We start from the raw sequence: 16,517 nt of genomic DNA on the forward strand, positions 1-16,517 counted from the left end.
TGTGAATCCACCCAGGAGCAGGAGCCAACAGACGGATCTCCGCTGTCAGCCTACCTGACAGATAGGCTGACCGCGGAGAATTGCAGCAATTCACAGCATGCCGCGAATTGCTGACCGCCAGCGGAGAATTGCTATGATTCTCTGCTCGTGGACAGGGGGCCGGCGCTTTCCATAGCAACACTATGGAAAGCTTCAAACAGCGTGATTCGCTGGAGATTTACCGCCTGTGGACAGGGGGGCCTTAAGGACATGGCCCTTTTTTTCCCCCCATTTTCGGTTTTTCCTCACTACTTTTAAAAAACCTACCTCCTTTATTTATCCATCGACGTCGCTGTTTGAGGGCTTGCTTTTTGCAGGACGAGTTGTATTTTTCAATGGTGCTATTTAATATACTATATAATGTATTAAAAAACTTTAAAAAAATTCTTTGTGGAGTGAAATGGAAAAAAAGGAAATTCCACCATCTTTCGGTGTGTCTTGTTTCTACGGCGCACAAACTGCAACAAAAAGAGATAACTTTATTCCGTGGGTCAGCACGATTAGTACAATACCAAACTTATATTGTTGTTTTTTTTTTGCTGTAATACTTTTTTTGTCAAAAATAACTTTATTACTTTTCCATTGACATAGTTGTGCAAGGGCTCATTTTTTTGCGGGACGTCCTGTAGTTTGTGTTGGTCCGATTTTGGAATACATACGACTTTTTGATCGCTTTTTGATGCATTTTTTCTTGGAGACAGGGTGACCAAAAAGCGCATTTCTGGCGGGTTTTTTTTCTAACGATGTTTATCGTGCGGGGGGAATAATGCATTACTTTGATACATCAGACATTTACGGACACATCGATATCAAATATGTATTTTTGTTTTATTATTTAGATTCTTTTATTACAAATATCGCAAAAGGTTTTTTCAAAAAACTTTTACTTTTTTTAAAAATAAATACTAAAACTTTATTGATCTAATATTTTCTTAGTTCCCCTGCAGTATGATGTAATGCCATAGCATTAAATCTTACTGCGATCGGGCAGGCATTCGATCAAGCCACCCCATGAGCATGGCTTGATAGGCAGCTGTTGCTGCTGGGTGTCTACTGTAAGAAACATGTATGGAGGGAAATCGCCCCACAATCTCCCTACTCCCCCAATGCTGCAGGACGTGAATGTACGTCCTAAAGCGTTAAGGGGTTAAGCAGCTCAGGTAGCCTTTCTATCTATCCATATAACGGGAGAGTTTTACCTGTTTCTGGTCACCCTCCTATGTATAAACAGCGTGTCCTGCATGGTTTTCACTTCATCACTGGTGCAATAATATATATTTATACTATTGTTTTGAGTTTAGGCAGGCTCACACAAGCTTAATTTAATAGCATATTGTGTATATATAATACAGTGTGAATGAAGTCGATGAAAGTACATTGATTTTCATTGAATCATTCACACTTGCGTGTATTCATTGCGTATAATACACACAGAAAAAAGAATGCAGCATGTTCTATTTTGCCATGTATTACGCGTGATAGAGCCCTATTGTTTATTATGGGCCCATGGAAAACACCATAAACGCATATGTGCAGCGTTTATACGCAACTTTGTTAAGTGACAGAGTAAAAATAAAAAAAGAAACAAGTCACACTTCGTATGATACCGTGCGTGAGATACGCTGCCATGTGCAATGCAAAATCACTGCCATATGCTGAGTTATACATGTGTCTTACCACGCGCTCATGTGAGCCGGTCTTACTGCTCATTACTACTCGCTTTTTTCACCTACTTGCGCAATGACTTGCTGTTGTAATAGATTCTTTTAAGTTGTGATCAGTTTTTCACATGTTAATGGCTGGGTGGAAGCCATTATTCAGCCGCAGCATCAGGGTAATTGATGTCTTGGCGTGGATACTGTACTGATGTTTTATTTATATACATTATATCTATTTCCACAGCTTATCTCTCTGATGAGATGTCATCATTTTTCTTCTCTGTCACATAACCTTTCATTGTTTTATCTCAGTCCTGTCAGTTATTGACCTGAAATTAGCACTTCACAATGACTCTTATTTGTGATGTAATGCCAAACTACACTAATTGTCAAAAAAAAATCCAGCACCTAGAAGGAGTTGTAAAACTTCCTCTGTCTGATTGTAACGTTGTTATAAGGAATTACAATATCAGAGCAAAATGAGAGTTTATTGGAGAAAACTGACCCCTTGAAGGGAGGCTCTAGTACCCTGTTGTACCGCCTCTAGCAAGATGTGATATGGGAGGGCATAGAGGCTCCAGTACCCTATTGTACCACCACTAGCCTGGATACAAGATGTGATACGGACAGGCATAGAGGCTCCAGTACCCTGTTGTACCACCACTAGCCTGGTTACAAGATGTGATATAGGAGGGCATAGAGGCTCCAGTACCCTATTGTACCACCACTAGCCTGGATACAAGATGTGATACGGACAGGCATAGAGGCTCCAGTACCCTGTTGTACCACCACTAGCCTGGTTACAAGATGTGATATGAGCAGGCATGGAGGCTCTAGTACCCTGTTGCACCACCACTAGCCTGGATACAAGATGTGATATGGGAGGGCATAGAGGCTCCAGTACCCTGTTGCACAACCACTAGCCTGGATACAAGATGTGATATGGACAGGCATAGAGGCTCCAGTACCCTGTTGTACCGCCTCTAGCTTGGATACAAGATGTGATACAGGAGGGCATGGAGATATACAGGTTCTGTATGGTATCCCATGTGGACATCGTGCAAAATTGCAGGCTGTCGAAAGTGGTGTCCCATACATGTTCTGTTGGTGACAAATCTGGCGACCGGGCAGGCCACGGAAGTGTGACAATGTTGTGGGGACATTCCAGAGACCCCCTTGTGTGTGCGACCGAGCATTATCCTGCTGGAAAATGCCTCTTGGAAGCCGCCATGAGAGGAACACATGTGGCTGCAGGAGGTCCTAAACATATCGTTGAGCGGTCATTGTCCCTCGTATCACTACTAGGGGTGACCGACTGTCTTATGCGATTACCTCCCCGGACCATCACACCAGCAGTAGGGGGCAGTGTGCTAATCCACAGCAAAGGCAGGATTGAGGTGCTCACCCCGATGTCTACAGACATGTACACAACCATCCTCACTGCCAAACTAACCCTGAATTTCTGGCTCAAGACAATCCAGTTCCACTCCATAGCAATCAATTTTTGTAGTTCACAACAACACTGCAAATGGAGGCTATGGTGGGTGTCAAAGGCAGCACATGTGATGAGCGCTGTGAGATCAAATGTTCTTCAGCCAAGTGCCTGGAAATGGTTTAGGGCTAATGCCCACGGACGGATTTCTGCCGCTTTACACCGCAGCAATTAGATTCTATTGAACCTAATAGCTGAATGCTCACACTGCGGAATTCCGCTGTGTGAAATAACCTGCGGCATGCCCTATTTGCCGCGGGAATACGCGCGACAGACCTCCATTGTAGTCAACGGAAGCCGGCCGTCATGCTATACTTCCGCTTTAGCACAGTGGAAGTATAGCATGAAAACGCGCCCTGCCCACCACCGCCCACGTCATATGACGCTGCCAGTGCGTCATGCACTGTACTGCGGATGCATGCTGGCGCGTCATGTGGGACACGCGCAGCGAATCTGGAGGTGAGTATGGGGTCTTTGGGGGGCGCCGTGACGGACTCCGCTGCGGTATTCCGCTTGCGGAGCCAGTCACGGCCGTGCGCATGAGCCCTTAGACAGACACAGTGGTATACTGATGGTGCCATCTGTCTCTGGATAGTGGACAACAAAACAGTTGGATCTGCTCCTGTTTGCTTGATGATTTCTACTGGTGGTCTGTCAAGGTCGTCTTGAGCCCGGTTGCCGTGTGTGTGTGCCCTAATGCATCCACTGGTCCCAACACCTCCTAACAGTCTGGTCAGAACAGCCCATGTGGAGGCAATTTTATCAATACGACCAACCAGCTTCGCAAATTCCAATAATGCGCCTCCTCCCAAACTTTGTCAACTAGTGAAATCTCTTCAATTATGTTGTAGAGGCGTGTAGTTGTCAATAAGCTTTACACAAGCGGAAACAGAGGTCACTACGCACAAGTAGTCTCTGAGAGACTTTTTATAGGCCAAGGATGGAACCACTTTTAGTGCCTCATGGCAAGACCGTTCATCTAATCACACAACAACTCTAATCATTTGTATATCTGCCTGAGATGGACCTGCATGCCGAGTTTTGCAGCAAAACGGCAACTCATCTAGCTGCTGGATTTTTCTTTTTTTGACTGAATGTATTTTTTAGTGTAGGATATAAAAGATCTTTTTAATTATTGACATATTGTCCGCATTTAATGTTCTTTTCAGCGGCTTTGGCCACAAATGTGCTCCTACCGGTATAAGCCTCTTATTTGTTCTCACTGAAAATAAACAGATCCTAAATACAGTGAGGAAAATGGGAACATTAAAAGGTTTGCGGTGGTGGTGTTGTCCCACCATGGAAGATAATTAGAGAGACGAAGCGCATGTCGCAGCAAATTATAACAAATCTTTACTTGGCAGCTCAATAGCGACACAGACTAACAGGAGTTAACAATATGGCCAACTTTAAAAAGCAGACATCCTCTGGTGTCGAACCTCTGGAAGGAAGTGATAGAGCTCTATAACCATATATGTCATACATTGGTGACTTTCCCCGGAGCTAGCTCTTCTTTCTATGTTCCCTGGATTGTTAAAAGAGACAAAGTGGAGCCTCCTCCGCTTTTTTATTTTAGCAGTTTGAAAGATTAACCCGAGGCTGTGGAGTGCCACTATGGTCCCGAACCGCACAATGTGGGTCGAGGAGCTCCACACACTCATGCATTTTGAAGAGCTGGGAGCAGAGGAACCAAAGGCCTGGGAAAAAAACTATTATACCTGCCAGACCTGGGCAGCTTTCAGGTCCTCAAGTGGGTTTGAGAGGTGGTTGGAGTCGGGCGCCCCCTGAGATGGAGAACTCGGGAAGAGGGGAACACCCCCCCCCCTCCCCCGAGGATGGGAGGACCCGGATTTAGGCCTCTGTTCCCCCATTGCAAGACCTTTCCCTTTGTGTTTAACCATGAATATGATTTGTCCTGGTATGTGTATCTGTCTGGTGTCTCTTCTCTTTTTTCTTTATATGTCTATTTGGCTAGGCCCCAGTGCCGCATCCACTGCCGGGAGGACAGGCCAGTGGGAGTATTGTTGGCTGGGTGATCTGGGATGCCGTAACCAAGGCTCAATGTCCATAAATTAATAAATGGATCCCTGGGCCGGTTCTGGCCTATCCTTGCATAGTTAGATTTTTATGTCCGATAAAGTGGGGATTACACCAACCGAGGTTATTTACAGTCTGGCGATCCCAGAGGACCGAGTTTATTTTCCTGTAAGACTGTTGTTCAGGCTGGCTGTGGGGCGGGAAGGGGGGAGGGTCTTGCCCTACCTTACCCATGGACTACTGTTGAAATCATTATTCTGAGTAATGCTCACAATTACCCTGTCTTACCCCTATTTCCCCTAATTCCCCTGATTTTTGTTATATGTTGGAAAAAGTGTAATAAAACTCTTTTTGAAGCTAAAAAGTAGACAGATTTCAGTGATTCAAGCACTTAATGTAGCTTTTGAGTTTCAACAGTATAGACATTGGCAATGGCCTTCAGATTTCACAGTGCAGATAATTCAAATGGGTTACAGAATGTTAGAACTGGAATTTGTTTTGAATACTTGGGTCTCCCAATCTGGAACACTCAGCAAGACAGACTCAGAAATAATTGTCAGCACTGTATCGGCTTGCTGGTCTTTTCCGAATCAAGTTCAAGATTTTAACTCCGCAGTAAACTCTCTGTACTATCAATCTTTTGATAAAACAATTCTAACTAAGTCACTTGCAACACACTCCTAACTTAGCCCCCTCACGGAATCCAACTTCGCTACGGCCCCCTACAGCTACACAAGTGCTAAAGCATTTCTTCTTTTACTATCATCACTATAGCTCTTGTGGAGTAACAATACCTCACTAGACATGACATTGGCATTAACATCTTTCCACATCATCATATGTTATTAACTCCATTAAACACTGACCTTTATTACACTTGACTAGCTAAACTGAAATTTTCAGTACTTTACTTATCAAGCCTCAGTATTTACTCTACTCTCCTAACAAACTCTGGCATATTACCTCATTTCTCCAATTATACTTTATCTACAAAATGTGATTGTTCTCAGTAAGAGAAACCAAGTAATCTTGTAGATATGATACATTTTAATGCATCACAAAAATACATGATGTTATAATGAGCTTTCAAACCTACTCAGGGTTCTTCCTCATGCATAATGGAACATATCTAAAGACACATTTATATAAATACATATACACATGATCACATGGGAGGATACAGACATGATGTGATTAATTTGCACTTAAGAAGTATCCCAGAACAGGATAAGAAGGCAAAGTCATGGTTTGATTAATTAGCACTTAGATAAACACCAGAAACGGTTGAGCAGAACAGTAAAGACTTACTTATTACAGTGACAAGGGATTTACAGTTTTATGGTCTCTAAATTGATGTTAGAGAGTCACCAGGCCAGCGTGTTAACTCTGCTCTAGGTTTTTCATAACCGCATATTCTCCACTGTTGTAAAAAGCCCCTTCCAAGATTCGTTCTCCCTCCGAGATTCTATGTACAATAACATTTAACTATCTACACTGCTTTGCAGGGAAAATGTCAGAAATACTCAAAATTAAACTAAATTCATCACAAGTGCAACACTAGATTTGAATTTCATTTATATGTCTTCTATGGCCCAATTAATAGTAGTGGGGTCACCATGGTGGGCCACACAGTCGTTGATGAGACATAGCCTCGGTTCAATGGGTGCTTGAACACAGTGTTCTGGGGTAGAGTTGACTATGTATTATTGACCATATGAACCAAAAATAAGACCAGCTGCAATATTTTTTTATGTAATAAGAAAAGAAAATCCACCCATGTGATTGTGCCCTCAACCCATTAAGGACCAAGCGCTGTAAATATACAGTGCTTGGTCCTGGGATTTAATCCTAGCCGATAGTAAAAAGAGAGACACAACCAAGGACTCAGAGGAGAAGACAGAACCGCTTGTGCCTTCTTTACATGCTACATAGTGCTCAATGATGCTTTGTAGAGAATGCAGGAAGTGGCACTGCCTTTTTCTGCATCAGACCTGCATCACATGATCGCTGTTAAAGGGGTTGTCCCGCGCCGAAACGGGTTTGGTTTTTTTTCAACCCCCCCCCCCCCCGGTCGGCGCGAGACAACCCCGATGCAGGGAGGTAAAGGAAGTTTACCGGAGCGCTTACCTTAATCCCCGCGCTCCGGTGACTTCAATACTTACCGCTGAAGATGGCCGCCGGGATCCTCTGTCTTCGTGGACCGCAGCTCTTCTGTGCGGTCCATTGCCGATTCCAGCCTCCTGATTGGCTGGAATCGGTACGTGACGGGGCGGAGCTACACGGAGCCTGCATTCTGCACGAGCGGCTCCATAGAAGATTGCAGAAGACCCGGACTGCGCAAGCGCGGCTAATTTGGCCATCGGAGGGCGAAAATTAGTCGGCACCATGGAGACGAGGACGCCAGCAACGGAGCAGGTAAGTATAAAACTTTTTATAACTTCTGTATGGCTCATAATTAATGCACAATGTACATTACAAAGTGCATTAATATGGCCATACAGAAGTGTATAGACCCACTTGCTGCCGCGGGACAACCCCTTTAACCTCTGGCATGTCAGAGCTTCAGGGTCTTTGCAGACCCCTGAACATCTCTTATAGTGTCTACAGTCACACTAGACGGATGGTTTCCTCTGTAACTGGGGCTCTAATGGATGCAGCTCCTAAGGCTGCTCCAGTTACAGTGGAAACGTGTGAAAAAAAATTGAGTGTGAATGTTCTCAGAGGTTTTATGTAATGGGGAACATAGGTGTTAAAAAAACACTTTTTGTTCACATTACCCCTAATAAAATAAAAAAGCGGGAAAAATGTGAAAAAAGATATTTAAATATAGCTCTGTATGCAATGAAAAAAAATACACCAAAAATAATTTCGGTAAGCCAGGGAAAAAAATATGGCCATAAAACCACCAAATTGGTAAAATCGCTAAAAAGTGTCTGGTCCTGTAGCACTGAAACACCCTGGTGATTATTAAGGGGTTAATCGTTATCCTGACATAAAAAACAATGCCACAAAGTAGTTTCCAAAGGCATAACCTCTCCAGAGTTTACAGACTGGTTTTCCACATTTATTTTGCTACCGGATCACATGATTGTCCTGAAATGGCATCAATTTGCCTAAAGGCTTATTCACACAAGCGTATATCGGCCGGCGTTTTCACGGCCTGCCGTAATACGCTACTATTTGATGCATTGGATTCCAATGCATCAGATCACACAGGTGTATTCCCGCGGTGTAAAAGCGACCGGCCTGGCACTTTAACACCGGGCAGGAAGCCATCTTCCTGGCCGGACTACTGCGGCTGTCGTTGACTCCAATGGGAGCCAATGACAGCTGCCGGAGAAGGAAGGTGGGGGGGAGTTTAGCAGCGTGACTGCTAAACTCCCTCCCCCTTCTCTTCTCTCCACCCCTCACCTCTGTTTGCAATGGGAGGGGGTGGGGCAGGGGCAGAGCTAAGCGTTTTACAGCGTGTACGAATGGTGTTTTCATACGCTTTCAAGTTTCATGTCCACAGGCGTATCGGTAAAACACTGCGGGTCTCTTCGCAGCATTCTACCGATTTTGTAAACACCAGTTCTGCTGGCAGAGACCGCGTATGGCTGTGAGTACACTGCACACGCCGGCGTACCGCACATTTTTAAAAATTCCCCACTCTGTTTCACGCTTTATTCACACGACCGTATATACAAAGCTATTTATCTGTGTCCGAAAATCACGACCATCTGAAGCATTTCATTCAAATCTATTCATTTTAGGTAAGCGGTTTTTAGCCATGTAAAAAAATTGGGCCGGGAAAAATAGCACATCGGTCACCATTTTCGGTCACTGATTTTATACACTTTATCCAAAGATAGGTCTTGCCCTATCTTTGGCCGAAATACACTGGAGGTTCCCATAGACTTCTATGGGAGCTACAAAAAAAGGGAGGGGGAGGGAGTTTAGCTGCATCCAACACTGGGAAAATAAGACAGCTGCTCTATTTAAGCATTAGCAGTCATTTCGAGGGATTTCTGAGGTATCTTGCCGATATGCAGCAGCTGCCTGTTTGAACAGCAAAAAATACGCAGTTAAAGATCTGGACTTGGTCACGGCTATTCTTCATTCATGCGATTTTACAGCGCGTACGCGCAACTGTAAAACCGCATACAGTCGTGTGAAAGAGGCCTCAGAGCGAGGATACATATGGAAACGCTGCCTATACCAATGTATAGGGCTCGCGCAGTGTGGTACGAAGAGAGATACAGCATGCTGCGATCTATTTCTCGGCATATATATGCGCACATGTGCATGGATCAGTGAAAGTCGATTGACTCTATTCACAGAATATCACGCGGCCGTGCAGCACACGCAGAATACTCGGTGAAAACACGGTCGTGGGCATGAGCGCTAACCTGTTTGTTGGAGCATACCCTGAAAATTGCATACTGCTGCTACAGATTCTTCATGTTGAGGCACTTTGTCTGTGAGGCAGTGTATTTAGGATCAGCTTCTCCACACACCCCTTTATATGACGTATGATGTCATCACATAATGAGTAAGCTTTATGTACATAAAGTGGAAAACCCCCATGGTGTTTTTCTGAGATAAAGCAGCAATAATGACCGGGATTTCTGAGGATAAAGTTCAGGTTAGAGCTACTTATCTGTTCAGTGTCAATAACCTGCTGTAAATTAATGATTTGCTCGCAAATATCTATTTTCTTCTTTATTACTAAGTAGTCAGTATCAGACTATTTACATTGGTCAAGTGCACAAAAAACATGGTTTTACGTGTGTCCTGGGGTCTAATGAAAGAGAAGAAGCAGATATATGCCGAACAACTATTTAACCTACTTAATCACTTTACTTTTCTTCTTAATTCGCCCCAGACCAACCTGTTGCTTTCTCCCGAAGACTGCAGTTTGCTGCTGAAACATCTGGGGCCCAGGACACAGCTATAGTAGATGCAGAAGTAGCAGTCACATCTGGAGCCTGATGGGGCCCAAGAGCCCTTCTGTCACCAAGGAAGATATCTGTATTATAAATGATACATGGTAGTTGGGGGCCCTGTTGCAGATTTTGTACTGGTCCCCAGATCAAACACCATAAATAAGACCCCCCCCCCCCCCAGATCTAACCGCATAATTAACAGATCTCAGATCAGGCTACATAATTAAAACAGAACCCAGATCTACCTCGATATTTAAAACAGACCTCAGATCAGATCCCATAATTTTAGGGAATGTCCATTGATAAAACTATTGATGGCCTATTCACAGTATAGTAGTAGATCAACAGGGGTCTGCTGCCCAGGATCCCCGCCGATCTGCTGTTCACTAGGCCAGTGTGCTCATGCACTGAGCTGATTTCTGCAGGAAGCAGACAGCTCCGTTCCCACTGCAGTGGGCAATTTTGATATTACAGGCAAAGTTCCTCTTGAAGTGAATGGCTTGCAATATCAAGTCTGGCACTAAAGGGGTAATGTTGATGTCTGCTTCATTCAGAAATCAACTCAGCCCATGGGCACACCAGTCCAGCAAACAGCTGATCAGTGGGCAGAGCCCCACATATCTACTATTGATGGCTTATCCTAAGGCACCCCAGGCCAGGCAATTAAGAGACCGCAGATCAAATCCCTTAATTAAAAGACCGCAGATCAGACACCATAATTAATACAGCCCCAGTCCCCTTTCAGACCAGACCATAAAAAAGAAAAAGTTACTACCTCTCCCTCTTTCTGTCTGAACCCTAAGCAGTCACCTACCCTTAGAGGGGTTCTCTCATTAGAAAGCAAAACATAAATGCTCATCTATTCCTCCCCGTCAGTCTTCCTACTGCATCTTCTCCCCGCTGATCTTCTCCTGTCTCCTGCAATCCCTCACCTCCAGACAGCCGATTCTTCTTCCGGTGACAAAGCGTCCATTTACGGCAGTTTCCTTCCTGCCGGGCAATGTACGCTACCACACCAGGGTGTGTCACAAGCTATTGCCGAAACTGCGCATGCGCTGGTTCTCACAGCAATAGTATATGAACTCTCGCGGCAAGACAGCACACGTGCGCAGTCTCGGCAATAGATCAGCATTCTCTGCTAGGCAATGAACGTTACATCACAAGTGACGTAACCTACACTGACCTGCAGGAAGAAGAATGGACGCTCCATAACAAGAACCAGAGTATCCGTGAGATGCCCCGGGGAACTGGAGAAGATTAGAGGGAAGAAGATGTGGTAAGAAGACTCCCTAGGGAGGAATAGCTAAGTATTGATTTTTTAAAATTTATTAAAATGACAAAACCCCTTTAACCCGGCCCTGCTGTATTTTTTGCAATCCCTTAGTCTTCAATTCAAATGATAATTCCCTACCGAAAGTCACACAGAAACAGCAAACTCCATTGAAATTGTTTTCTTGCAACTGGTATTGGACATCTCCTTTGAGCACTTGTGACCTTAGAAGTCCCTTCCATGGACTAATCATTTTATCAGGTGAAAAATATACAGGTTTCCAAGTGATGGCACACAATTTTAAAACACACTTAATCCATATTTTTCCAATGGACATTAATCTCGTGAAAGATTGTTTCTATCCAAAATTTCACACACATCTTAGCTTAAAATATGCTTTTCCTGAGGTTAGTTTCACACAGCCGAGCATGATATTAGGCCATGAAACTCGTCCAGATATCACTTTTCTGCAAAGTCACCGCAGATCCAAGGTGTTTTTTCGTCAAAAATGCTTCCCATCACTTCAGTGCAGTTGTGATCACAGTGACGGAAGGTCGGCAAGTGTTTCCCATTGTTTTCAATGGGAGACCTCACATGCCACTTGCGTGCACGTTTTAGTAATACACTATATTTTTAAGTTCTGATTGTGGATTTTATTTTTGTACATGACTATTGCAGAGGGCCATCTTGCCTGAACTGCAGTTAACGGCATTTAGAAAGCTGCTTTACAGCAGCCACATGGGCAGTTCACTTAATGGATAGGATCTGACTCACTAACTTTTATAGGAGAGTTCTGTGGGCAGATACTGTTGTATCTTGTCTCCACCACACAAATAGATAGAAACCTGGGATACAGCTGTGGGAGGTATACAGTACGCCCACAGCTGCTGATTGGCTGGGCTCGTGTTTGGGCAGTTCGGTATGCGAGTTCCCTGATTCTGCAGGGAAGCAGGGACAGGGCACTCTGCAAGCAGAGGGGTAGTCGGCACTGACAGCAGCATAAATGGGCAGCCAACTGTGCGCGTCACCTGCATTTCAACACCACTCACCCATCTCTTGCTTCAGGTGTCAACAAGATACAATAGTAACACTAGAACCTCCATGCCCGCCCAGATCACATCTTGTATCCAAACTAGAGGTGGTACAACAGAGTACTAGAGCCTCTATGCCCACCCGTATCACATCTTGTAACCAAACTAGAGGTGGTACAACAGGGTGCTAGAGCCTCCATGCTCATCTTTATCACATCTTGTATGCAAGGTAGAGATTGTACAATAGGGTTTTAGAGCCTCCATGCCCACCCGTATCACATCTTGTATCCATGCTAGAGGTTGTACAACAGCGTATTAGAGCCTCCATGCTCACCTGTATCACATCTCGTATCCAAGCTAGAGGTTGTACAACAGGGTATTAGAGCTTCTCTTCAAGGGGTCAATTCTCCACAATAAATTATCCTTTTGCTCTGATATGTAATCACTTACAATTTTACAGTCACCCAGAGAAAGTTTCATTCAATTTTGACAACTCTGATTCTTTGGGGGGGTGGGGGGGGGGTTTGACAATGGTCGTATCTCTCCATTTTAGCAGCACTTGCTATATACCTGAATGGAAATTTAGTATCAAAATGAATGTTCACATTTCCAGAGTACCACGTGTAATCTCCCTTCCAGAAAGTGTATTGAAGAAGTTAAAGCAGATTGCAATCTAGAGTTCACTTCCTCTTGTTACTGATGTAAATGTAGTCATGTGAGGAGGAACACAGGCCTGTAGCAAGACAAGCATCGGCACGTTACAATCTGGCTGGAATTTCTAGGTATGTATGGGTATTATTATATCTAGACTTACCGGAGATCGTCTATAGGAAGTGTGGAAATACAGACTTTATCAAAGTAGTAATTTAATGGCGGTGATTTTGTAGTATTTATTCGCATTGTAAACTTCATGGCAAATAACAATAAAACCTAAATTCATGACTGCACAAAACAGAAATCAATACAATAGATTTTTACATTTACTTTAAGGACTTTAGAACTTCACTTGGTTATAGAAGTCACTTCCATCTCATCCTGTGATTGGATGTATTAAAGGAATTGTTTGTTATGGATAAGTGAGGGGGTAGTCTGCTTGGGTTCCCCATCTCTAAATGTGATGGTCATCAACTGAAGAATAGCTCAGTGCTTACCCTAGCTATGTCTGAGGATCATATTTGTCCTAACAAAACCAAATCTCCTAGTAAGCTGCTGTGTGTAGTATCTGGGCTCCATATAGACAAGTGCAGAGGAACACTGAGGAAAGAACAACCACTTCAGGGCTCCAGGGTCACAGAAGTTACAGTTTCAGGCAACACTAGTCTTCTTGTGATGAAAGTTTAGGGTATTCACCCCTTTTTCTAACAGACTCGTAGCCTACAGCTGCACTGGTGACTATAGTACTAGACAATGTATTGGACCACACATGTCAAACACAATGTCTGTGGCCCAAATCCGTCCCACTGCCTCATTTTATGGGGCCCGGCGGCATCAAAATAATAGGAATCATACTCACGCCCACTTGCAGCTCCCAGCACACTGGGAAGACAGTCTTGGCGTAACACTCACAGATAATCAAGTTAAAAAGGTATACCAATGTTTCCATGGTCCATCAAAGTGCATCAGAGTCCAAGAGAACTTGTACAAGATCACATCCAGATGGTATAGAACCTCTGACCAAGCATATCTCTATTACCCTTCACCCCCAAATACTTGCTGGAGGCCGGAACCATTCTCGGATTCTGTTCTCAAAACTTCAATCAGAGGCTACAGCGTCACCTCTTATTCACCTGGCATCAGTAGTCACATCCTGAGTGCCTTGGTGCCAGGAGTGTGGGAATGTGCTGCTGCTCTGATTGGCTGCAGCTATCACCTGACTTCCTGTGACAGCCACTGTCACAACAAACGCCAGGACCACAGTGGGACTGCAATAATGGATCCTGGCGGTAGAGGAGGGGTAGGTATAGCTCTGTTTGTTATTTTAACCCCTTAAGTACTAGGGTGCTTCAGTCCTAAAGGTCCAGACAGTTTTTAAGGATTTTACTCATGTGGTGGTTTTAGTGCCCTAGTTTTTTTTCACTTCAGCTACCAAAATTATTCTTGCTGCGTTTTTTTTTTCTGTGACATATAGGGCTATTTTTTAATATCTTTTTTTTTTTTCACTGACTATTTTTTTCAGTTTAATTTTATTGGGGGTAAAAAGCTAAAAGAAAATATTCTTTTTCAAGTTTATAGTTTTGTTTTTTTTTAATTTGTATATTTATGCTAAAATAAAGTACAGGAATGGGCTCCTCATTTTGTTTTGATATATAATTAGTATAGTTTTGGATTACAGGTCGCATATGGTGACGGTTTTGGTTGGTGTCGGCGGTGGGTCATTTTCTTTTTTATGTATAGATTTTTATTTTATCCTGTAATTTTTTTTTAACTTATTTTTGTAATTTTTTTTAACATCTATGACGTCATATAAGACTTCTGGCGGTCATTTACATTGTATTTTATTTCACAATTTTCCACTGTAGCTGAGGCATTCACAGGAGCCCCAATTACCCAATTATGGGGAAAACATTGCTCAGCTCATTCTGTATTTCCAATAGACTTCTATCTCTCTGTTGAATCCTATAAGAGCTGCGGACACTGTGAAATGGCAAATAGTGGTCAAATTACTCCTCTTTTTCAGAATGGGGAAGGTCCCAGAGGCGCGGTCCTATTTTAAGAAATGACCGTCACCCATCCCCTTTGGCAAATTTTCTGCACAGTGAAGGTCTCACCCACTTTCCTTATTCCTAAGGATGGATGGGAGTCTTACTACTAGTGATCAGGAAGCGACATGCTATCCTTTGTAATGGTAGGAATTCTTTTTATATGTATATTGCTTATTCATCCTGTTAAGTAAAAACTATCCCCACCCAAGTTTGACTACAGACAATTTGTACACCAGACTGTATATTGTGCAACGTTTGAGCAACTGAACTTTTAATAATGTTTACTCAGACGTTCATGTTTCCTGGATTATCAGTTGTTAACAGAACTCTTGATTTTGTCATTGCAGAAAACTGTAGTATTTCTATGCCTCTGCTAAAATAGTAATGCAGGTATGTTTCCCTTCTCCAGCAGGATGGAGCAAGATACATTCTTGAGCTCAGATGAATTGGATGATGATGTATTTTATCCAGAAAACTTTGAATTCTCAGAGGAGCCTTTATCATCAACTTCAATGTTTACCCAGAGTCCACCTTACAATTGTATCCTGGGCCGCTTCCAACTCTTCACTGTATCTCACTGCTGCGGTCCGGGATGCAGGACGACAGAGTGCAAAGACAAAGCTACTCAGACCTTAGAACCGTCACCTCTTAATGGCGATATCATGTTACCGTGTGGCGTTTCAGAATCTCCACAAAGACTTTTCTATGGTAAGAGACAATATTGTCCTGATTATGTGCAGTTAAAGGGTTTTTGTCATGCTAATAAATCTGCCAGCATATGTGGTGGGAACACATTACAGCTACAGCTCTGTACTACTAGTAGCCCAAACGGCACAACAATTGTTAGGGAGGGGCACCCTTACCATAAGGCGGCCTCGTTGACCATCAGGCAGTTCCGTGTTTCACACTCCTACATAATACAATGAATGATCAATGTATAAACTGCCTGGAAAGTGAATGAACCGGCGCCAATTTTTATGTCAACTGAACCTGAGTGATGAAACGAGAACCTCACAATTCTCGTTTGCCGTTGACTGCATTTAAACTGAACGGTTATCTTCACTTCCAGTCATTTGAATGATTTTCTGAACGATAATCTTAATATATGCTGCAAAATTTTGGCTGCAGAATTCATGCCGAAATTCCACAGCAATGTACCGTACCATGTAATTGAATGTGAATGGACCTTTAGCAAACCCCATTCTCTTACAGTCGATGGAGTCCGCAACAGGAAAAATCATGCTGCAGAATTTTGAAGTCTGCAGCATGATCTATTTGTTGCAGAAATGTTCACATTCACCGCCTAATTCATTCATTGCAACGTATGCAGATTTTGATGAGGATTTGCACATAGATTTTCTCC

The 16,517-nt window shown here is 43.3% G+C and overlaps 1 protein-coding gene across 6 annotated transcripts in view; it reads left to right on the top strand.

Moving 5' to 3' along the window:
- BMF (Bcl2 modifying factor) overlaps positions 1–16,517 on the top strand; it is a 67,269-nt gene that overhangs the window by 12,599 nt on the left and 38,153 nt on the right. For 2 of the 6 annotated variants that reach the window (XM_066608523.1, XM_066608527.1), the window contains exon 2: positions 15,564–15,862. In XM_066608523.1, coding sequence (XP_066464620.1) covers positions 15,564–15,862 — 299 coding nt within the window. Of the gene's footprint in view, positions 1–13,215; positions 13,235–15,129; positions 15,298–15,563; positions 15,863–16,517 lie in introns of those variants that run through there. The other 4 variants (XM_066608525.1, XM_066608526.1, XM_066608529.1 and 1 more) reach the window with 4 other exon arrangements.

The sequence above is a fragment of the Eleutherodactylus coqui genome, chromosome 6, assembly GCF_035609145.1.
Source record: "Eleutherodactylus coqui strain aEleCoq1 chromosome 6, aEleCoq1.hap1, whole genome shotgun sequence".
Lineage (NCBI taxonomy): Eukaryota > Metazoa > Chordata > Amphibia > Anura > Eleutherodactylidae > Eleutherodactylus > Eleutherodactylus coqui.